The sequence below is a fragment of the Ovis canadensis genome, chromosome 20, assembly GCF_042477335.2.
Source record: "Ovis canadensis isolate MfBH-ARS-UI-01 breed Bighorn chromosome 20, ARS-UI_OviCan_v2, whole genome shotgun sequence".
Taxonomy (NCBI): Eukaryota; Metazoa; Chordata; class Mammalia; order Artiodactyla; family Bovidae; genus Ovis; species Ovis canadensis.
The window spans coordinates 55,378,766-55,402,206 of NC_091264.1; the positions used below are offsets into that span (position 1 = coordinate 55,378,766).

The 23,441-nt window shown below is 47.1% G+C and overlaps 1 protein-coding gene across 2 annotated transcripts in view; it reads right to left on the reverse strand.

Annotated features, from left to right (window-relative positions):
- Positions 1–23,441, reverse strand: part of GMPR (guanosine monophosphate reductase) — a 60,530-nt gene that overhangs the window by 18,144 nt on the left and 18,945 nt on the right. For both annotated transcript variants that reach the window (XR_011251316.1, XM_069563868.1), the window contains exons 5-6: positions 12,004–12,085; positions 8,292–8,398 (exon numbers count right to left, since the gene is read on the reverse strand). Coding sequence is in view for 1 of the 2 variants with exons in the window: in XM_069563868.1 (XP_069419969.1) it covers positions 8,292–8,398; positions 12,004–12,085 (189 nt within the window). In the remaining variant the exon portion in view is untranslated. The remainder of the gene's footprint in view (positions 1–8,291; positions 8,399–12,003; positions 12,086–23,441) is intronic.

Genomic DNA, 23,441 nt, shown 5'->3' on the forward strand with positions numbered 1-23,441 from the left:
TCTTGTTGATTTCAACAAGCCCTCACCCTCTGAGTCTCCACGTTTTCTAAATGAGGGTGATCAAGGGAAGGCTTGGAACACAGGAGACAAACAGGCCTCGGTTTCAGAGCTGGCTTTGCCCTCCACCAGCAGTGTGATGCTGAGCAAATCACTAAGGTCTCAAAGCTTCGGTCTCCTCACCAGGTGTGATAATGTTATACGCCAACTTTACTGGGCTGTGGAGTGGCCTTTGGTCAAAAATTGTCCTGGGTGTTTCTGAGAGGGTGTTTTGGCAATAAGAGTGTGTGTGTGTGTTAAGCCACTTCAGCCATGTCCAACTCCTGGCAATCCTATGGACTGTAGCCCACCAGGCTCCTCTGTCCATGGGGTTCTCCAGGTAAGAATACTGGAGTGGGTTGCCATACCCTCCTCCAGGGAAGCTTCCCAATCCAGGGATTGAACCCATGGCTCTTACACTGGCAGGCAGATTCTTTACCAGTGGCACCACCTGGAAAGCCCTTTGTGGATGAGATTAATATGCAAATCAGTAGCATAAAGCAGATTGCTCTCCCACATGTGGGTGGGCCTCACCTAATCACTTGAAGGCTTGAATAGCACAAAAAGGCTGAGACTTCGCCAAGGGAAGAGGATTCTTCCCCAATGACTGCCTTAGAACTGTGACACTGACTCCAACTGAAACACTGGCTCTCCCTGGTTCTCAGGTCTTCGAACTCAAGATTGGAACCACACGATCAGCTCTCCTAGGCCTCCAGCTTGCCAATTCACCCTACAGATCTTGCGATTCTTTTCAGTCCCATCATCACACGAACCAATTTATTTCCTTATAATAAATCTACTTCTATCTAAACACACAGGTGCACACACACACACACACACACACATACCCTACTGGTTCTGTTTCTCTGGAGAACCCTGACTAACACACCTGTCCAAAGAAGATAACAGCAGTATACTCAATACCTAGACCATTCCAGGGATAGAGATTATAGGTATACTGTGCCCAGAAGATAGACGTTCAATACCTGACAGCCATTATGACCTCTAAAGCTGTTTCTACCTTTAAAATGCTCTCCTTTGTGTCACGTCCCCAGCAGATGGCAAGACAAAATGAACTGGTCACACCTTACTCTTCACCTATCCCAGGGGGTGTCTTGGATTTCTCAGCCCTCTGCCTCTCAGAAGCCCACATGGATCACAATAAATGGAAACCCAGCTCAAGTCCAGCCGCTTGGCCATGGACAACCCCCTGCTGTGGCTTCCTTCTGAACTTCAGTAGCAAACACGTGCAAATTCAGCAATGAGAGTGTAAAATGAGGCAGCTGGACAAAGTGGCAGGATCCAAACAACTGACAGGTTTCCACTGGGTTTAGGTCTCTTGGCAAGTGGGAGAAACCTGTTTGTGAAGCTCCATTAGGCAAATGGTCAGCAAGTAAAACAGCTGCTCTGAACCACAAGATGCTCAGCTAATCAGAAGGAATGAGCTGAAGTCAGGGGTCCAGAACCTATGTAAGTCTGTGAACTTCACAGGGTCTCTGCTGGCTACAAATTGAACTTCTAGCCCTATTTAGGAAAGCTCTGGCCACCCATGGAAAAATAAGAACCTCAGAGCATCAGGACCACCAGCCTGGGCTGTCACTGTCCCTGACAAACTCAGAAAAGCTGTTTTGTGGTTGTCAAAAGACGGCTCTGGCACATGGACCCAGCCTGTGTGTGCTAAGCCTCGACTCTAGAAGCCAGTGCCTCTCAAGCTTGAGAACAGACCCAGATTACTCGGAGGGCTTGTTAATTTCAGGGCTTCCCATTTACTAGGTCTGAGATGAGGCCTGAGAACTTCTCACAAAGTTCTCAGTTGATACTGGTACTGCTGGTCTGTCCACACACTTAGTGGAGACACACTTAGGCTGACATAAGCTATAAAGTAGAGGGTGCTGGGTAAGGAGATCCTAGGTTGATTTTCAGAGTCATCTGTGGTGCGAGCAGAGCCTCCACCCCTACTCTCCCCAAAGTCCTATAAACTAAGCCAGTGTGAAATTTCCAGAAAGACACAAGTATGGGATCTCAGAGTAAGTCCATAGCAAAACTTCATTAATTTGACCTCTACTGATTTAAATAAAAATGGTGGCCTTTGAAGGAATACATATAAGGTCTACAGTGTTACTAAGACTCTTGATGGTGAATGGAGAATTATGACTCATTACCTATGGTGCTCTAGGACACAAACTATGAGCAGTCTAATTCAACAGGATTGAGGGAATGTAAACTGATATATGCACTATAGAGAACAGTATGGGAACGTCTCAAAAATCTAAAAATAGAGCTACCATATCATCCAGCAATCCCATTCCTGGACACATACCCAGAGAAAATCATAATTCAAAAAGATCCATGCGCCCCAATGTTCATTTCAGCACTATTTACAATACCAGGACATGGAAGCAACCTACATGTCCATCGACAGATGGATGGATAAAGAAGACATGCTACACATGCACAGTCACACACACAGCGGAATATTGCTCGGCCATAAAATGGAATGAAACTGTGCCATTTGCAGAGACACAGATGGACCTGTATCCAGAACGAAGTCAGTCAGAAGGGAAAATCAAATATCATATCTTAACACATATAGGTGGAATCTAGAAAAATGGTACAGATGAACTTACTCGCAAAGCAGAAACGGTCACAGACGTAGAGAACAGACGTAGGGATACCAAGGGGGAAAGAAGAAGGCGGAATGGATTGGGAAACTGGAATTGACATTTATACACTATTATGCATAAAACAGATAAGTAGTGAGAACCACAAGGAACCCTACTCAATGCTCTGTGGTGACCTATGTGGGAAGGAAGAGGGGATATATGTATCCACGTGGCTATGCTGTACAATAGAAACATCGTAAAGCAAGTATACTTCAATAAAAACTTTTTTTTTAATTAAACAGAATGGGGGCCAGCAATGTGTACAGTGAAAAGCTTCCCTGGTGACTGTCATACAACTAGCCCAAGAGGCGGCTATGGTGAGCATTCAAGAACCACACTGGAGGACAGCACTGTTTGGTAACTCCAATGATATCTCTCCCTAAATCAACTCACTCCATAAATGTAGGATGATGGCTCTATGTCAGCCTTTTATGCACAAGTTGTTCAATAAATGGGTCTTAATTTGTTCACTAGGGCAAAAGCTAAAAGAGAAAGATACTGAGTTGAAGACCTTAGAACTGTTGTGCATGTATGCTAAGTCGTTTCAGTCATGTCTGACTCTGTGTGACCCTATGGACTATAGCCCACCAGGTGAGAATACTGGAGTGGGTTGCCATGCTCTTCTCCAAGGGATCTTCCCAACCGAGGGATCAAAGCTGCATCTCTTATGCCTCCTGCATTAGCAGGCAGGTTCTTTACCACTAACACCACCTGGGAAAGAACTCTGTCAGCACCCGATAAATCTTCGGTCATTTATTCCAGCCCCAAGCACACAGTAGATGCTCAATGAATATGAACTAACTGAATGGATGGATGGATGGAAAGCCTGGATGAGAAACCAGAAGGAGCACAGGAAGTGAGCGTGGGACCATGAATCAAAGACCTAGATCTTCATTTCGGTTTACCAAGTCATGCAGGGGGGAAGCACCGGCGGCAAGGCTCAGATGCTGCAGTAAAATCTGAAAGAGATTGTGTGCTCATTGTGTGCTTAAAGTATATTATTAAAAAAAAAAAGTATATTATTATACCCTCAATACCGAAATCTGATTGATTATATTCTTTGCAGCCGAAAATGGGAGAGGCTGTATACAGTCAGCAAAAACAAGACTGGGAGCTGACTGTGGCTCAGGTCACAAATTTCCTATTGCAAAATCCAGACTTAAATTGAAGACAATAGAGAAAACCACTATTCTGGTATGACCTAAATCAAATCCCTTATGATTATACAGTGGAAGTGACAAAGAGATTTAAGGGATTAGATCTGATAGATCTGATAGAGTGCCTGAAGAACTATGGATGGAAGTTCATAACACTGTATGGGAGGCGGTGATCAAACACATCCCTAAGAAAAAGAAATGCAAAAAAGCATTGTCTGAGGAGGCCTTACAAATGGCTGAGAAAAGAAGAGAAGGGAAAGGCAAAGGAGAAAAGGAAAGATACACCCATTTGAATGAAGAGTTCCAAAGAACAGCAAGAAGAGATAAGAAAGCCTTAAGTGAACAATGCAAAGAAATAGAGGAAAACAATAGGATGAGAAAGATTAGAGATTTCTTCAAGAAAATTAGAGATACAAAAGGAACATTCCATGCAAAGATGGGCACAATAAAGGACAGAAATAGTATGGACCTAACAGAAGCAGAAGATATTAAGAAGAGGTGGCAAGAATGAAGAAGAACTATACAAAAAAGGTCTTCGTGACTCAGATAATCATGGTGGTGTGATCACTCATCCAGAGCCAGACATCCTGGAGTCTGAAGTCAAGTGGGTCTTTAGGAGCATTACTATGAACAAAGCTAACAGAGATGATGGAATTCCAGCTGAACTATTTCAAAGCCTAAAAGACGATGCTGTGAAAGGGCTGCACTCAATATGCCAGCAAATTTGGAAAACTCAGCAGTGGCCACAGGACTGGAAAAGGTCAGTTTTCATTCTAGTCCCAAAGAAAGGCAATGCCAAGGAATGTTCAAGATACCACACAATTGCATTCATCTCACACGCTAGTAAAGAACTGCTCAAAATTCTCCAAGCTAGGCTTCTTCAACAGTCTGTGAATTGAGAACTTCCAGATGTGCAACTTGGATTTAGAAAAGGCAGAGGAACCAGTGATCAAATTGCTAACATCTACTGGACCATGGAAAAAGCAAGAGAATTACAGAAAAACATCTGCTTCATTGACTACATTAAAGTCTTTGACTGTGTGGATCACAACAAACTGTAGAAAATTCTTCAAGAGATGGGACTACCAGGCCACCTTACCTACCTCCTGAGAAATCTATATGCAGGTCAAGAAGCAACAATTAGAACCAGACATGCAACAATAGACTGTTTCAAATGGGGAAAGGAGTACGTCAAGAGTGTATATTGTCACCCTGCTTATTTAACTAATATGTTGAGTAAAATCATGCAAAATGCTAGGCTGAATGAAGCACAAGCTTGAATCAAAATTGCTGAGAGAAATATCAATAACCTCAGATATGCAGATGACACCACCCTTATGGCAGAAATCGAAGAGGAATTCAGGAACCTCTTGTTGAAAGTGAAAGAGGAGAGTAAAAAAGCTGATTTAAAACTCAACATTCAAAAGACAAAGATTATGGCATCCAGTCCCATCACTTCATGGCAAATAGATGGGGAAACAATGGAAACAGTGACAGACTTTATTTTGGGGGCTCCAAAATCACTGCAGATGGTGATTCCAGCCATGAAATTTAAAAGACACTTGCTCCTTGGAAGAAAAGTTATGACCAACCTAGACAGTGTATTAAAAAGCAGAGACATTACTTTGCCAACAAAGGTCCATCTAGTCAAAGCTATGGTTTTTCCAGTAGTCATGTGTGGATGTGAGAGTTGGACTATAAAGAAAGCTGAGTGCCAAAGAACTGATGCTTTTGAACTGTGGTGTTGGAGAAGACTCTTGAGAGTCCCTTGGACAGTAAGGAGATCCAACCAGTCCATCCTAAAGGAAATCAGTCCTGAATATTCATTGGAAGGACTGAAGCTGAAACTTCAGTTGGCCACCTGATACAGAGAGACAACTCACTGGAAAAGACCCTGATTCTGGGAAAGATTGAGGGCAGGAAGAGAAAGAGACAACAGAGGATGAGATAGATGGATGGATGGCATCATTGACTCAATGAACATGAGTTTCAACAACTCCAGGGGACAGTGAAGGACAGGGAGGCCTGGCGTGCTGTAGCCCATGGGGTAGCAAAGAGTCGGACACGACTGAGCAATTGAACAACAATAAATTATGTCCTCAAAGCAGGTCTAGAAATCAAATCTCACTAGTTTCAATGATGAACCAAAACCAGTAACAGATCATTCCACCAGAATGTTAATTTACTATATCCATTTTTTTTTTTAACCAAAATAGCCTGTCAATTATTTAATGTGAGAGCTTGGCTTGGCAACTGAACAAGTGAAAAGGACTGAAGATTTAATTTACTATATTTAATATGAGTCCATTGTTATAGCACTGCTAAAAACATGCCAAAAGTTCAGAATGTAGATATATGTTATTAAATATATATAATTCAAATGTTTATAGGATATATACGGGCTTCCTTTGAGGCTCAGCTGGTAAAGAATCTGCCTGCAATGTGGGAGACCTGGGTTCATTCCCTGAGTTGGGAAGATCCCCTGGAGGCAGCGAAGGCTACCCACTCCACTATTCTGGCCTGGAAAATTCCATGGACTATACAGACCATGGGGTTGCGAAGAGTAGGACACGACTGAGAGACTTTCACTTTCAGGATATACATATATAACCCCCATAAACTGAAGCCATAGCTCTGTCCAAGTCCATCCATATATCTGACAAGTTCTGCCCTGTTCTGAGCATCTCCCCTAGAAGGAGACACATGTGATGACTACTTGAATGATGGACATGTCGATAAAGGTAGAGAAGAATGACAGATAAACTGAGGGTTAAATTGACACACCTTCGATCTGTAACATTTATTCGCTGAGTACTGGGGTGTTTTCCTTCCAGGAGCTCCATAACAGTGTTGTTAGATCACTGACTCTCTTCACCTCCATCCATATACCCCTCCACTTGCATAATCTAACTTCTGCCCCCAGCATCGTACCAAACCCGTGCTCACTACAGAAACCGGTGACCAGCTGGAGCACTGAAAGCACTGCAGATGTGAGTAGCTAAGGTGAGATCACCTTGGAGTAGGGTGGGCTCTAGTCCCATACAACTGATGTTCTTATAAAAAGGAGAAGTCCGGACACAAAGGCAGATGTGCATGCAGGGAGGATGCCCTGTGAAAACCAGAACTCTGGTGCCCTTAGCTAAGCAACTTCCAGAAGCTCTGGAGGCTGGAACAGGGGTTCCCTGGAGGCTTCGTAGCCCTACTGACACCTTGATCTTGGACCTCTGACCTCCAGAAGAGTGAGACAATATACTTCTCTTATTTGTTCAGTTCAGTCGCTCAGTCGTGTCTGACTCTTTGCGACCCCATGGACTGCAGCACACCAGGCCTCCCTGTCCATCACCAACTCCCAGAGTTTACTCAAACTCATGTCCATTGAGTCGGTGATGCCATCCAACCATCTCATCCTCTGCCTTCTCCTTCTCCTCCTGCCTTCAGTCTTTCCCAGAATCAGGGTTTTGTCCAATGAGTCAGTGTTTTGCATCAGGTGGCCAAACTATTGGAGTTTCACCTTCAGCAACAGTCCTTCCAATGAATATTCAGGACTGATTTCCTTTAGGATGGACTGGTTGGATCTCCTTACTGTCCAAGGGACTCTCAAGAGTCCTCTCCAACACCACAGTTCAAAGGCATCAATTCTTCAGTGCTCAGCTTTCTTTATAGTCCAACTCTTACATCCATACACAACTACTGGAAAAACCATAGCTTTGACTAGATGGACCTTTGTTGGCAAAGTAATATCTCTGCTTTTTAATATGCTGTCTAGATTTGTCATAACTCTTCTTCCAAGGAGCAAGCATCTTTTAATTTATGGCTGCAGTCACCATCTGCAGTGATTTTGGAGCCCAAAAAAATAAAGTCTGTCACTGTTTCCATTGTTTCCCCATCTATTTGCCATGAAGTGATGGGACCAGATGCCATGATCTCTTGTTTTCTGAATGTTGAGTTTTAAGCCAACTTTTTCACTCTTTTCTTTCACCTTCATCAAGAGGCTCTTTGGTTCTTCCTCACTTTCGGCCATAAGGGTGGTGTCATCTGCCTATCTGAGGTTATTGATACGTCTGCCTGTAATCTTGAGTCCAGCTTGTGCTTCATCCAGTAAGGGGCACTTTGTTACAGCGAGCCCTAGCAAGCAAACACGTGACCCTCTCATTTTCTCAAAGCTCCCCATGTATCCCGTCATGATAAGCACCACCTCCAGCTATTACTGACTACAGCGTAGTTACTGGCCAAGGAGCCACCCCCTTCTCCACAGTCCCTAGGGAGTAGGGCCTGTATCTCTGTCACGTGTCACCGTCACCGAACGCTGCGAGCGTGGTCCCCAGCTGGCTCCCGAGACCGCAGGGTCACCAACGAGGTGAAAGGCGGCAGGGGACAAGGGCCTCCCGGAAACATCCCCCCACAGCCCCTCCCCCAGCCCCGCCCGGACACTTACGGAGATGATGTGCCCCTTCAGGCCGTGGGCCGAGTCTGCGCACTCGATCACAGCGCTCAGCTGGGGGTAGCCCACCCCCGTCTTGGTGCGGGTGGTGCACACAGAACCTGGATGGAGGAGGAGGGGGACCCCAGAGAGAGATGGTTAGGGCTGAGCAGACAACGAGCCTCCTCTCCCATCACACAGCCATGCCCCCATTTCCTGGGGTGGAGGGGGGCGGGGCAGGGCGGAGGCGGGGCGCGGGGCAGGGCGGCCCCCGCAGCTCAGCCGAGGTGGTTATAACAGCCGTCATGGCCACTCGTCCTTTCCGGGCCCATATCACCCTCCTCCGCTCAGGTCCAGGGCACGGCTCCCTACACCGGTCACGGTCAACTCTCCACGATATCAGCTCCCTCTTACCGACTTCCCAACCTCCACTCCTTCCCACCTTCCCTCACTTCCCACACAACCACAAGAGACCTTCAGATGCCTCCCATGGTCTTGAGCCTCCTTGACCTTCAACTTCTGTCAAATGACTCACTTCTCTAAGCCTCAGTGCCTCGCTCAAAAGGTGGAAATGAAAGCACTGACCTCATGGGGCTGTGATGGAGATGAAATGGCATGAGGGATGAAGACTGCCTGGCCTCCAGTAAGCCGCTGAGCAAAGGGAGCCAGCGCTCAGGGCATGCTCGCAGCCGCCCTGACTCGGCTCTGGCCTCTACACACGCCAGCATCCTGGTCCAGCCTCCCTCTGACCTGGCTCTGGCCTCTACACATGCCAGCCTCCTGGTCCAGCCTCCCTCTGACCCGGCTCTGGCCTCTACACATGCCAGCCTCCCGGTCCAGCCTTCCTCTGACCCAGCTCTGGCCTCTACACACTCCAGCCTCCCGGTCCAGCCTCCCTCTGACCCAGCTCTGGCCTCTACACACGCCAGCCTCCTGTTCCAGCCTCCCTCTGACCCAGCTCTGGCCTCTACACACGCCAGCCTCCCGGTCCAGCCTCCCTCTGACCCGGCTCTGGCCTCTACACACGCCAGCCTCCCGGTCCTCACCCTCTCCTGGTCCATCTCTCACCCTGTCCAGCCCGGCCTCTGAGGTGAGCTGCCACTGCAGAACTCAAACCAGCCGCCTTGATGCCTTCATCCCCGCTGACCTCTGCCCTCCCCATGGTCAACTCCAGCCCTAGTTCACTATCTGCAGTGCATTAGCTCAGTCAGGTCCAGGCCGAATCAGACGGGCCTCTCCAGCATATCTCCCTGCTCAAGCCTCCCCTTCCCTCCCAGCAGACCAGCTCCTGCTCCGAGGCCACCCAGCTCAAGCTCTGCACTGCCTACCCGCCCACCCCCTCTTCTCTCGGCCCGCCCCGCTCGGCACCCCCCAGCCTCGCTGACCTTTCCATTCCTCCCACCTCGGGGATCCCCTGTACGTGATGTTCTGTCTCCCGAGCACTCCCCTCTGCACCAACCCCCTGGTCTGGCCAACCCTTTCTCATCTTCCAGGCTTCATCTTCCATGTCACTGCCTCAGGAACGTTGTTCGTCACAGCAGCTCGTTTCAAAAAGAGCATTTAAGTCATTATTTGTGTAAGAACCGAGGATCTGTTTTCTCTGCTGGAGGGTAAGCTCCGTGGATATTCATTGTTGTCAATCCAGTGCTAAGAACAGAGCTTTGTGCATAATAAGGCCGCTATAAATAGTCACTGAAAGCATGCATGAACTCAAGAATGAATGAGTCACGTCCCTGTATCCACCGCTTCACCACTCACTCTTTGTCCCTCCTGCCTGTCTGGAGGTGTCGCCTATGGGCCCATGCAAAAGCTGGGCATGAACTCCTCCACTCCCACCAGACTCATGCAAAGCCTCTGCCTCCTCTCCTTTTCCCCACCATCACCAGTGGCTTCCCAGCTGCCCACAAACCTCTCCCGACAGGTCGAGAGCCAAGGCTATATATACTTTGAGGCCTGGGTCCGGCAGAGTCACCTGGACCAGGGGAGCCGCCTTCTCCCGCATCCAGTTGCAGGGAGGAGCCGTCTCCCTCTGTCCATCCTTACAACACGGCCACTTGCTCCCTGGGGGTTGTGGTGCTTCCCTCCCGACCAAGGCACCCCTGCCCCAGACACGCACTGTGCGAGGCACAGCTGGAGCTTTACAACCTCTGGTTCTGGTTCAGAATCGGCCTTTCTCCTTTCCCACTCCACTGCCAGATCCTGGAGGGCAGGCACTCAGCTGCAGTGGCCTGGAGCTCTGCATGGGTGGGGGACAAGGCGTGGGAGCGGTCCTGATGAAACCCCAGGTTAATAGGAGAAACTGGGTACCCACTTCTTCCCAGCCCCAGTGGCCATGGGACACATTTTTAATGCTTTTTTTCCCCCAGGTCCCAGGAGTTGTTCTGTGATGAACCTTATTTAATGCTTTCACCTGGGCTTCCCTGGTGGAGCTCAGTAGTAAAGAATCCACCTGCCAAGGCAGGAGACACAAGTTTGATCCCCGGTCCAGGAAGATCGCACGTGCCGGGGAGCAACCAAGCCCACGTGACACAACTACTGAGCCTGTGCTCTCGAGCCCGGCAGCCCTTACTACTGAGCCCACGCGCCTGGAGCCTGGGCTCCGTAACAGAAGCCCCACAATGAGAAGCCCCTGCACCACAGCTAGAGAGCAGCCTCCGTCTACCAAACCTCGAGAAAAGCCTGCACAGTGGTGAACACCCAGCACAGCCAAAAATAAACAGATAAAATTATTTAAAGAAAAAAAGTGCTTAGGGCCATTTACAAGCCTACAGGGCTCTCCTTCCCTAAGAGTCCCTTCCTGCCCATCCTGGTCCCTCAAGGCTGATGACTGTGCCAGGTCACAACACAACCATGGTTTCTGCCTCCCTCTCAGACTATGGTTTGCTTCCTTTTTTGGTAGTGTCTTCTGAGAGTGTGGTATTTGTTTAAAAAAAAAAAAAAACTTGGCTGTTTTTTTATTCCCAAATGAAAATGTATATCTCTTTTCCTTCTCTCCCATTTTAGTGTTTGGTTAATCATGGATGTGCAAGGAGGAATTTTTAATATGAAGAAATTAAAAATATGGAAGCTCATGCACCTGTCTGGCCAAAAGGGAAGGTCAGCATCAAGTGGCCCTGAGAGGAATAGGTCTACCCAGAAGAGGGTAGAAAGGTGCCACCTTATTCCTCCACTCAGAATGCCACCGGTGGTCCTGGGAGAGAAGGCCTGGGAGGATGCAGCAAAATCTGAGATGGATATGTATCAGCTGAAGAGCCAAAGGTGATAACTGCCTGGACCATGAGTCAAGTTCAAACGTGGCCTCAGCTGCATGCTTATTTGTAATGATTGGGGTCCCTCAAACATTCACATAAACTGGAGTCATTCACATCCATTAACTGTCCCTGTGAGCTCTTCATACCTCACCTTCCTCTTCAAGGTGAATGGGATCACTCATGAGCTCTCATTCTTTTCGTCCACAGGAATGTTCTGAAACCAAGACCTTATTCGAATCGAACCATATTCAAGTTCCTTCAGAACATCCCAGAGGCATCAGAAAGTAGCTCAGTGATATTTCTAATCAGGAGACTCTTCTGATCAGAAGCTCAACAATACTTCCAAAAGAAATGTGCTTTAAACCTGTGGCTGGATCATTCCTGAGGTCCCTTCTGGGCATCTCTGGTCCCCCCAAGCGCTAGACCCCAATCCTCCCCAACAACACACTCTCAGCTGTGCTCCCAGCAAATCTTACCTGGTCCAACTCCTACTTTGATGATATCTGCTCCAGAAAGAATAAGCTCTTCCACCATCTCTCCCGTCACCACGTTCCCTGCCTGGGATAGAAAGAATATAGCTTATGATCATGAACTACTCCGGGAGGAACTTGGTGAGTGACGGAGGAGCCCCACTCCTACACACAAGGAGGAGCCGGTTCTGAAGCCATCAGGCAGCCAAGGGGACAAAAGTAAAAAACGGAGAAGACAAGGGCCCAATCCCTGAATCAACTTTCAGCCAATTGGTGGCTTGGGGTTTTCTCCAGGTTTCCTTTCTTCTCAATTAACTATGATGGTGTGATCATTCACCAAGAGCCAGACGTCCTAGAGTGTGACATCAACTGGGCGTCAACTTAGGAAGCATCACCACCAACCAAGCGAGGGGAGGTGATGGAATTCCAGCTGAGCTATTTTAAATCCTAAAAGATGATGCTGCTAAAGTGCTGCACTCAGTATGCCAGCAACTTTGGAAACAACCCTAAATAACAACAATTAACAAGAACACAGAATTGGACACCCCAGGCTACCGCTGGGTGAGCAGAAAGCATGAGGAATTTACGGAACTACATGACTTCAGAACTCCAAGAGACCTTGGTCTTTCTAGGTCAGGCAAGACAAACTCTTACAGAGAACCCAAACATATAAAATAAGCAATGAAACACTCTCTCAGCTGATTAAAATGTTAATTGTGGTTCACAGTTTGCAAAACCCCTGAAGAACTTCTATGGAACCAATAGAACCCAGAATTAGGGAACTACTGGTCACCTCACAGTTGGGAAAATACCTGGATATCCCATCCTAAAGGAAATCAGTCCTGAGTATTCATTGGAAGGACTGATGCTGAAGCTGGAATTCCAATACTTTGGCTACCTGATACCAAGAACTGACTCATTTGAAAAGACCCTGATGCTGGGAAAGATTGAAGGCGGGAGAAGGGGACAACAGAAGATGAGATGCTTGGATGGCATCACCGACTTGATGGACATGAGTTTGAGCAAGCTCCAGGAGTTGGTGATGGGCAGGGAGGCCTGGCATGCTGCAGTCCATGGGGTTGCAAAGAGTCGGACATGACTGACGACTGGGTTGAACTAAACCCATCATAGGGTCAGTGGTTCCCACTGAGATATGAAAAGGCAGATGAACCCTAGGCACCTTGGGGACTGGTACATACTTCATTTCAGAACAACATGAAACTGTGGTCCTAAGAATAAACCCATAAGCCAGGAAGTGGTAGAAACTAAAAACCAGAAGGATGCATCTGGTTTGAAAACAGTGCATGTTCTTTCACTGCAGGATCCTGGGAACATAAAAATAGCCCTTTTTATTACAACTCACTGGCCTGTGGATTCTTCAGTTAGTACACAGAATACTTGGCAGGATGCCTGTCTGAATTTTCACAACTGTGCAAAGTCTTATTTTGGGTAGTGCATCCCTAACTCATACAACTTGTTTTTTGGCATTGAAGCCCCAAAAGTGTCTTTTCACTGAATTAATTCCAAGGGGAATTTTTCTTTCTCCACCTAGACAACGTGACTTTTAACTTTGTATAAAAGGATCTTCAAAAGGGGTGATGAGAATGGCTCAAAGTTACTTTAATCCCAACAGCATTTGACAATGGAAAATGTTAGCCCAGAGAAAGGATAGGAACATATGAGAATACAGTACATGATAAAGACGGCATTTCACGTCACAGAGGAAAGGAACAATATTTCAATAGACAGAAATATTGAAATTTGGGGGGAAAGGGATCTTTTGGAAACAGATATGGATTATCACTCATACCTTGCACCAAAATAAGCTTCAGATAAATTAAAAGTTGTCTCCTCCCAGATTTAGAGGAAAATTTTGAATACTTGTAATACACATACAAGTGAAAAAACATAAAGACAGATCTGTCTACATGAAAGTTAAAAACCTGCATAAACACACACTCATGCATATAATCAACAAAACTAATAAACAGCCTGGTGGAGAAAAAGATTCACAATTATGAAGAAGACTAACATTATGAGAGCTTTTCCAAATCTACAAGAAAAATGCAAGTACTGCATAGAATAACTTCTGAAGGACATGAACTAATGAGAGAAATAAAAGTGGGCAATAAACACAGGGAAAGTGTTTAACCTTCACTGAAATTTGCAATCAAATTTCAATGAAGATATCAGCAAGGTACCACTTTTCACTTAACAAATTGTCAGTGATTATAAAAACTAAATGCTGAAAACAGACACTCATTCTCTGCCAGTGGAATGCCTACTCCAGTACAAGTTTTCCTAGAAAATAATTTGCCCATATACAGAAATGAAAAGTATATATATCCTTTGATCCAATAACTTCCAGGATTTTCTCTCAAGGCAATAATTATGGATGAGGTCAAAGATTTAACTACAAACATGTATTATTGTTAACGGTGCAAAACTGCAAATATATTCCCCCAAATGGGAATGGTTCGACAATCTCCGGCCAACCCATGTGATGTTTATAAGATTGGTTTGATGCCATGGGAAAATGCTTAAATGCTTTCAGTATAATGTTAGGAGAAACAGAAGGAAACAGTAAGATCTCAGTTTTGTTAAACAAGTATATGTATAGATGGAAATATACACCAAAAGGCTGATAAAACATGTCCTGGTAAGGGAATATTCTGACTTTTATCAGTAATTCCTTACAATTTCTTGGATTTGACAGTAGAAACTGCATTACTTTTACAATTGAAAGTTATAGTTTCTGTTTTCTTAGGGTTTTTATTTTCTCCTAAGTATACAATTCTGAACCTGGAAAAGAACTTAGTAGGAACCCAAGAAGGGCTTCCCTGGTGGCTCAGCGGTAAAGAATCTGCCTGCAGTGCAGGAGCTGCAGAAGACACAGGTTTGGTCCCTGGGTTGGGAAGATTGCCCTGGGAGAGGGCATGGCAACCGACTGCAGTACTCTTCCCTAGAGAATCCCATGGACAGAGGAGCATGGCAGATACAGTGCATAGGGTCGCAAAGAGTCAGACACAACTGAAGTGACTTAGCACACACACAGGAACCCAAGAAACAGCACGCCAAGCCCTCATTCTTCCTCCCTGGTTGACTTGCTAAAAATTCAAAATAGATTTTACAAATGAAAATTAATTAGAAGTTAAAAATTAAACACCTAAAGAAGCTACTCGAAGCTCCCTACAAGGTTTCACTTTCATTGTGGACTTTTCTCTCCATTCTGGTACTGCCTACAGACCAGTTTAAAAGGGTTCACTTTATACCAAATAAGTCAATTCAAATCACCTCAGATGGACATAGCAAGTATAACCATGTGAGGTGAAGATAAGGTTAAAAGTGTGGAGGGAGCTGATGCCATTGAGAGCCCAGGGGCTCCCCAGGTGTCCCCATCCCCTCCGAGCTGCCTTCAGGGCTCCTGAACCAGAAGCGGGCACCACAAAGAGGACTGAGCATGGAAAAATCCAGACTGATGACAAAAAGCCTCCAGCCTGAGGACCACACAACAAGGATGCCGATGACTAGGCGAGGACGGTGAGTGTCCCCTTGCAGGAACAAACACCAATCCAAGTTTGAAACCAAGATGGGCAAGCACAAAAGCTGAAAGAAGTCAAGCTCAGAAATGTGAGAGGCCCCGGGAGTGTGGTTAGGCTCTGGGGGAAGCCCAGCCCACAGCAAAGGCAGCAGCAGGCTCGGGGTGGGATGCGCTGGGGTGGGGGTGTAGTTGGCCGGGGGTGATTAGTGAGCAGTCCGCTTATCTTGGCCAGAAACAGCTCCTGTGGGGAGTGGATACCACAGGCTCAGAAGTTGGCAGCACGTCCGGCCTGGTCGTGACGGGAGCAGCCAGGACAAATAGAAGCTGCAGACCCTAGCTGGGTCCCAGAGCAGACAGGTGGAGGTTTCTGTGAGGCCCCCCTCTCCCCAGGGAGGCCAAGCACTGTCCGGGCACCACCTCCTGCTCCTCCGAGTCCAGGGCAGGTGGGAGGGCCCAGAGAACACGTAAAAGGAACTACACGGACATTTCACGTACTTCTGTACCATTTAAGAAAGGCCTCTAGGGGGCTTCCCTGGTGGCTCAGTGGTTAAGAATCCCCTGCCAACGCAGGAGACACGGCTTCCATCCCTGGTCCAGGAAGATCCCACAGGCTGAGAACTGACTAAGCCTCTGTGCCACAAGTACTGAAGCCTGAGCACCCTAGAGCTCAGCTCTGCAACAAGAGAAGCCACCACAATGAGATGTCAGCCAGCCACAGCTAGAGAAAGGCCCACGCAGCAACCAAGACCCAGCACAGCCAAAAATTAAATAAATTTTTTTTTAAATGAAAACTTTTAAAAATAAATTGAAAAGTCCTCTGGGCAAAAACCAACCCCAATTCTTCCAGTTCTCCTTTGGACCCAAACATCTATGGCAAGATAACTTCAGAAAGCTGGGGCTGACCGAAGGCCCTCCCACTCACTGGGTAATTTTATGAAAATCATATCCACTCCAAGTCTCCATTTATCCTGCTATAAAGCGGGGCTGATCAGACCCACCTGTCCTTGTCACTGGAAGGTTTACAAAGGAACTTCACCAATATCCATCTCCAGAACTTTTTCATCATCCCAAACTGAAATTTTGTACCCATTAAACAGTAAGTTTTCTATCCACATTTTACTGGCTCTTCGGAAGTCTTTTGCCAAGAAAAATCCTTTCTGTAGAATGAGAAAATGTGGAAAACTCAGCAGTGGCCACAGGACTGGAAAAGGTCAGTTTTCATTCCAATCCCAAAGAAGGGCAATGCCAAGGAATATTCAAACTACTGCACAATTGCACTCATCTCACATGCTAGCAAGGTAACGCTTAAAATCCTTCAAGTTAGGTTTCAGCAGTATGTGAACTGAGAACTTACAGATGTACGAGCTGGATTTAGAAAAGGCAGAGGAACCAGAGATCAAATTGCCAACATCCGCTGGATTACAGAAAAAGCAAGAGAATTCGAGAAAAATATCTACTTCTGCTTCATCGACTATACTAAAGCCTTTGTGTGGATCACAACAAACTGTGGAAAATTCTTAAAAGATCTGGGAATACCAGACCAACTTACCTGTCTCCTGTGAAACCTGCATGCAGGTCAAGAAGCAACAGTTAGAACCAGACATAGAACAACAGACTGGTTCCAAATTGGGGAAGTCAAGTCAAGGGGAGGTACATCGAGGCTATATATTGTCACCCTGCTTATTTAACTCACATGCAGAGTACATTATGAGAAATGCCAGGCTGGATGAAGCACAAGCTGGAATCAAGATTGCTGGGAGAAATATCAATAACCTCAATAACCTCAGATATGCAGTGGAGAAGGAAATGGCAACCCACTCCAGTATTCTTGCCTGGAGAATGCCATGGACAGAGCAGCCTGATAGGCTACAGTCCACAGGGTCGCAAAGAGTCAGACACGACTGAATGACTTCACTTCACTTCAGATGAGATGGTTGGATGCAGATGACACCACACTAATGGTAGCAAGTGAAGAGGAACTAAAGAGCCTCTTGATGAAAGTGAAAGAGGAGAGTGAAAAAGCTGGCTTAAAGCTCAACATGCAGAAAACTAAGATTATGGCATCCGGTCCCATCACTTCATGGCAGATAGATGGGGAAACAATGGAAACAGTGACAGACTTTATTTTCTTGGGCTCCAAAATCACTGCAAATGGTGACTGCAGTCTTGCAATTAAAAGACGCTCGCTCCTGGGAAGAAAAGCTATGGCAAACCTAGACAGCATATTAAAAATCAGAGACATCATTTTGCCTACAAAGGTCCGTCTAGTCAAAGCTATGGTTTTTCCAGTAGTCATGTACGGATGTGAGAGTTGGATCGTAAAGAAGACTGAGCGCAGAAGAAATGATGCTTTTGAACGGTGGTGCTGGAGAAGACTCTTGAGAGTCCCTTGGACTGCAAGATCAGACAAGTCAATTCTAAAGGAAATCAACCCTGAATATTCAATGGAAGGACTGATGTTGATGCTGAAGCTTCAATACTTTGGCCACCTGATGCAAACAGCTGACTCATTGGACAAGACCCTGATGCTGGGAAAGGCTGAGGGCAGGAGGAGAAGGCGATGACAGAGGATGAGATGGTTGGATGGCATCATCAACTCGATGAACATGAGTTTGAGCAAACTCCGAGAGACAGCAAAGAACAGGGAAGCCTGGCGTGCTGCAGTCCATGGGGTCGCAAAGAGTCAGATAGGACTGAGCAACTGAACAACAAGCCAACAGCAGCAGACTGAATCTGGCCTGAGGGCCAACTCCTAACAGAAAGTGCTAGAACATTAATACCAGAGACTTCCCCCATGCACCCGAGGATATCCCTCTATTTACCGGGGCATTCCAGGGAGTAGGAGGTGCCACCAAGGCAATAACCACCTTTCACATGAAAAACACAAGCAACCAAATTTACTGCGTGACTCTCAAAGGCACACATCAGCCGAATCTTGGGGGCCCTTCCTAGCTTCTGCCGCAGTTTCAGTTGACACTGGTTCCAAAGAGAGGATGAACCAGAAAATCTAGGCTAACTTGGCCTGAGAGGGTGTCTGCGCTTCAGGGAGGTAAATTAGGGTGCCCACGGCTGCCACCTTCAAGAAGACTGAAGAGCATCACCCGCCCCCACCCTCTCACCTCCCCAGGAAGAGGCATAGAGCAGGTAGGGCCTCCATGTGACTCAGAACCTTATCTGACCATGAAATGCTGGAGAAAGGATCCAGACAGGTGCCTGAGCCACTGGCCACACACGGAAAGGCCAAGGACGTGCCCACAGCTTCCCAGGGTTTGCCAACAGTGGCTGACTTGACATTCCCCATGGGAGCAGAGCTAGCCTCCTCTGAACAGATTAGGTGTCACAAGCCTGTGTCCTCAGGGCCAGATCAGAAAGAGCCACCAGCACAAAAGCATTTCCCGGACCCAACCTGGGTTTCCCAGGCGGCTCTCGTGGTAAAGAATCTGCCTGCCAATGCAGGAGACAGGGGACACTGTGGGTTTAATCCCTAGGTTGGGAAGAGCCCCTGGAGGAGGAAATGGCAAACCACTCCAGTGTTCTTGCCTGGAAAATTGAATGGACAGAGGAGCCTGGTGGGCTACAGTCCATAGGGTTGGACACGACTAAACACACACACGAGACCCCACACAGGAACCTCTTGGTCACAAGGAGTCTGAGCTGGTAGGGGGTCTGGCTGCAGCAGGGTGTAATGGGGGGGAGCCTGGAAAGGGGGATTACAGACCCTGGGGACACACTCTTTAGCTCAGTCCCACCTCTCACTGGCTGCGTGAACATCAAAACGTTTCTTGACCCCTCTAAGCTGAAGCCTCCCAACTAAAGTAGGTGCCCTTAGCCTTACTCGAGCACCAGTTATCATAAAAGACAAGTGCCTGGTCCTTGCTAGCGCCTCTTTCCACAGTCCCTGGAATCCACCCAAGAACACACCATTCCCATTCCTCTCGGAAAGCCACCAGGCAGAGGCCCAGAGGACTTGTCACACTCTAACACCCAGCACCTTCACAAGACCCTTTTCTGCCAGTGATGCTCTCTAAACATCCCTGCTTCCTCCCTCCTGACCTGCAGCGGTGCTTTCCTTAGGTGAAAGGTAAGAAGCAAAGGGTCCATGTGAACCCCAGATGTGCTGGGCAATGGGAGCAGCAAGCCTGGAACTGGGGCTCTGCCAAGACGCTTCTGAGCTGCCCTTCCGTTCACTGCAAAATAACCATCAGGACAGCACTCAGCATCCCCTGAGTTACCTACCTTTCAGTTCCCCATCAGTGGACAAGCGCATCCTCACAATGCCTCCAAACACCACGAGAAAAATTATCTTCCTAAAGACCAAGGGTGTTAAGAATACTGGAGGTTTCCACGTGAACCTGAGGAGTCAATGTGGGTAAAGCAGCTGGGGGAGAAAGGCTAGAGCGTCCTGCTCACCCCGGGGAGACCAATGCCAACACTGGGAATACGGCCCCTGCTCAGTCGGCAGGCACTGCAGAGGAATACTGAAAAGCATCACCCTGCACCCCCCACCCACCCCGCTTCCCCGGGGAAGAGGCACAGAGCAGGCAGGGCCTCTGTGTGGCTCAGCACCCCTGGGTGCCCAGGGGGCATGGGAACTCAGTGTCACTTTCCCCCTCCATGCCTCACCCCTACCCCAGCAACCCCTGGGCACTGCACTAGGCCTGGTGCCCTTTCCCTGCCCTGCCAGCCCACCTCCTTCCTGTACCGCCCATCTCCCCTGCTCCTCTCCCTGGAGCTGGAAGCCAGGCTCCACAACAGGCAGCCCGCTCAGCCCTAGGTACAGCCAGCTGTGAGCTAAAACTCACGGGCAACTGTAGGCAGGGTGCACTGGAAGCTCTGGGGCGCTGGGGCATTTCTGCTCTCACTATCCTTATTTCAAAAAGTGGCTCATGTTGTCTCCTTCTTCTTAAAACCAATATACACCCCCTCATCCCACCCCCATTTCTTTTCTCCATCAGCCTTCCACCTCTGGTTCAGTTCCCAGCACACATGCCCAGTCACTCAGTGGTACTTGCCCACTTGCCACTGGGAGACTACTGCACCCTTCCCATCAGCCCATCTGATCCCCATGATGATGCTCCAACCATTTTTATCTTGACCAGCTTTTCACAGGGGAGAAGCATGAGCTTCAGAAGGTAGGTGATGTCCCCAACGTGGTTCAGCCGAATCATGTTGCTCATGTGGCCACACTGACATCCGGGACCCTCAGCGATGTTAATGCTGGTACAACCAGCGTCAAAGCAGAGCAAGAGGTCAAGAGCAAGGGAGGCGCCTGGGAGACGGGATTAAGATTCACCCCAGGAACGGTATATGACCCCACAGCTTCCATGAAACAATGTGGGCCATCGCAATGGACTACAGAGGCAAAGACCCAGAAGATATGCAGTAGAATCTCCATTTATATGAGGCTCAAAAATAGGCAAATTCAGTGGTGTCCTTTAGGAACGCATTGGTAGATGGCAAAACCAGGGACACTCGAGGAAGGAAAAGAGCACCAGGAAGGGTGGGGCTTTTGTCCGAGGTGGGAGGAGGGGCTGCAGAGTACAGCTATGCTGAAGGGCCCCTGCTTTTATGACCGTTTATTAAACACCCATGTTTTATGCACTTGTTTGTATGTATGTCATATTTCACAACAGAATACGTCAACTATCCAAAACAAAAAAGTAGAGCCACTATGTTGCTTCATTCAAAAAGTGTAATTTCTGGTCCCTAACTACTGGAGGTGAACTGGAATGATCTGGAAAGATCTAGATCCCACTACCTCAGATCAGAGGAAACATCAACAGCAACCCAGAAGTACTCACCAGAAGGAATCAATGAAGGCCTCCTCCTGCTCAAATATTTGTCCTGCTCTTCCTACCATCCCAGTCATCACTGCACAGAGTTTGTGTTTAACACCAAATGTTTGCAGGGCTCCCAGGTCCCAGCTAAGGGGAGGGGGCGTCTGCCCTCCCAGGAGGCCAGCTTTCTCATTCCTCCGTTGCCACAGGTGACTAGGGGCAGAGGAGCCAGCTGGGGCCTCAGGACTAGATATATACACCTTGCTGGGTGATGACAGAAGCCTGAGGAAGCTGCCCAGCTCAGGACTGAGAAATAGGAAACTGGTCACGTGTATGGCCCAGTGGAAGGAGGGAGCTTCATCAGTAAAGTTAGCAAGGATGGGGCATGTTTGCAGGTCTCTAGGGCAGAGCCTGGACTCTGAATTCTGACCGCCCTGACCTCAAACCCCAGCTCCACCATGCCACAGGGTGTGCCACACTCACAAGGGTGTGAGCTTGTGAAAATCCCCAAGTCAAAGGATCAGGAATAAGGATTTCTCATCTGCAATAAACTTGGGACAACAGTTCCTACTCTTCACAGAGATGATGTAAAGAAAAAGAACAGAAGGAAGCCTCCTGAAACATGGGAGTGAAAGTGTTAGTCACTCAGTCGTGTCTGACTCTTTGCAACCCCATGGACCATGGTCTGCCAGGTTTCTCTGTCCATGGGATTCTCCAGGCAAGAAAACTGGAGTTCATTGCCATTCCCTTCTCAAGGGATCGAACTTCCGTCTCCTGCATTGCAGGTGAAATCACTACCTTCTGAAAGACATGAGAGGAACTCAACAAATGGTGTTTCTTCATCAGAACACAACAATGCTGGCAGCACTATGATGAGGGTGAAACGAATCTTGCTGTTTCCCACCCCCCCCTCCAGCTTCAAACATGGTACAGGTGGTTGACCTCGGGACAATACTTGATGCTTTCTTCTCACTTGATTGGAAAGCATAAAAATACTTATCTCAAAAATTTGGTGGGGGCGGGGGGGGGGGGGGGTGCTGCTGCCCTGGTGGCTCAGTGGTAAACAATCCACCTGCCAATATGGGAGACACAGGTTCAATCCCTGGTCCAGGAAGATCCCACATGCTACGGAGCAACTAAGCCCAAGCGCCACAACTACTGAGCCTTTGCTCTGGAGCCTGGGGGCTGCAACTACTAAGCCCACGTTTCCTAGAGCCCGTGCTCCACAAGAAAAGAAGCCACCGCAGTGAGAAGCTCATGCAATGCAACTAGAGAGTAGCTCCCACTGGCAGCAACTACAGCAAAGTCTGAGCAGCAGCAAAGACCCAGCACACCCAGAACTAAATAAAAATATATTTTTAAAATGTTTTGGAAATCCTTCACAGGTGATTTAGCTTTGTCAACAGAAATACCTTCCTTAAAATAATGAAATGTGAAGATAAATTAAAAATTTGTAAAAGGAAGACATAGAGAACAGACTTGTGCTTGTCAGGGTAGAAGAGGGGCTGGGGAAGGATGGTTTGGGAGTTTGGGATTAGCAGATGCAAACTATATGTACAGAGTGGATAAACAACAAGCTCCTACGGTATAGCGCAGGGAACTATACTCAACATCTCGTGATATACCATAACAAGAAAGACTATAAAAAACGTATATATGCACATATGTATAACTAAAGCACTTTGCTGTAGAGCAGAAATTAACATAACATTGTAAATCCACTATACAATAAAATAAATTTTAGAAAAGAACTGGGTTCAAAAAAACTTATAAAAGGAGAGTTAGGTAAGTTATCTAATGGTCAATCAATAATCACCATGTTAATTAAGACCAATAAAGATACATAATTACAATATAGATTTTCCAGAAGCCCAAATTTAACCCTAAAGCTTCTAGTTCATTTTTCTATAAACCTGTGTCCCAACGATAACAGATATACATTCTCACCAGTAATGGTGTTAAAAATTAGTAAAAATAACCCCCTCAAAAGGTAGGAAAGTTCAAAGATAAAGATCCTAGATAAAACAATACACCAATTGATTTGCAAATAGCTGACTATTGTGAAATGTTCATATTGTGGATTTCAACTCTCACAGCAGACTTTTCTATTAGCAAGGAGAATGGTG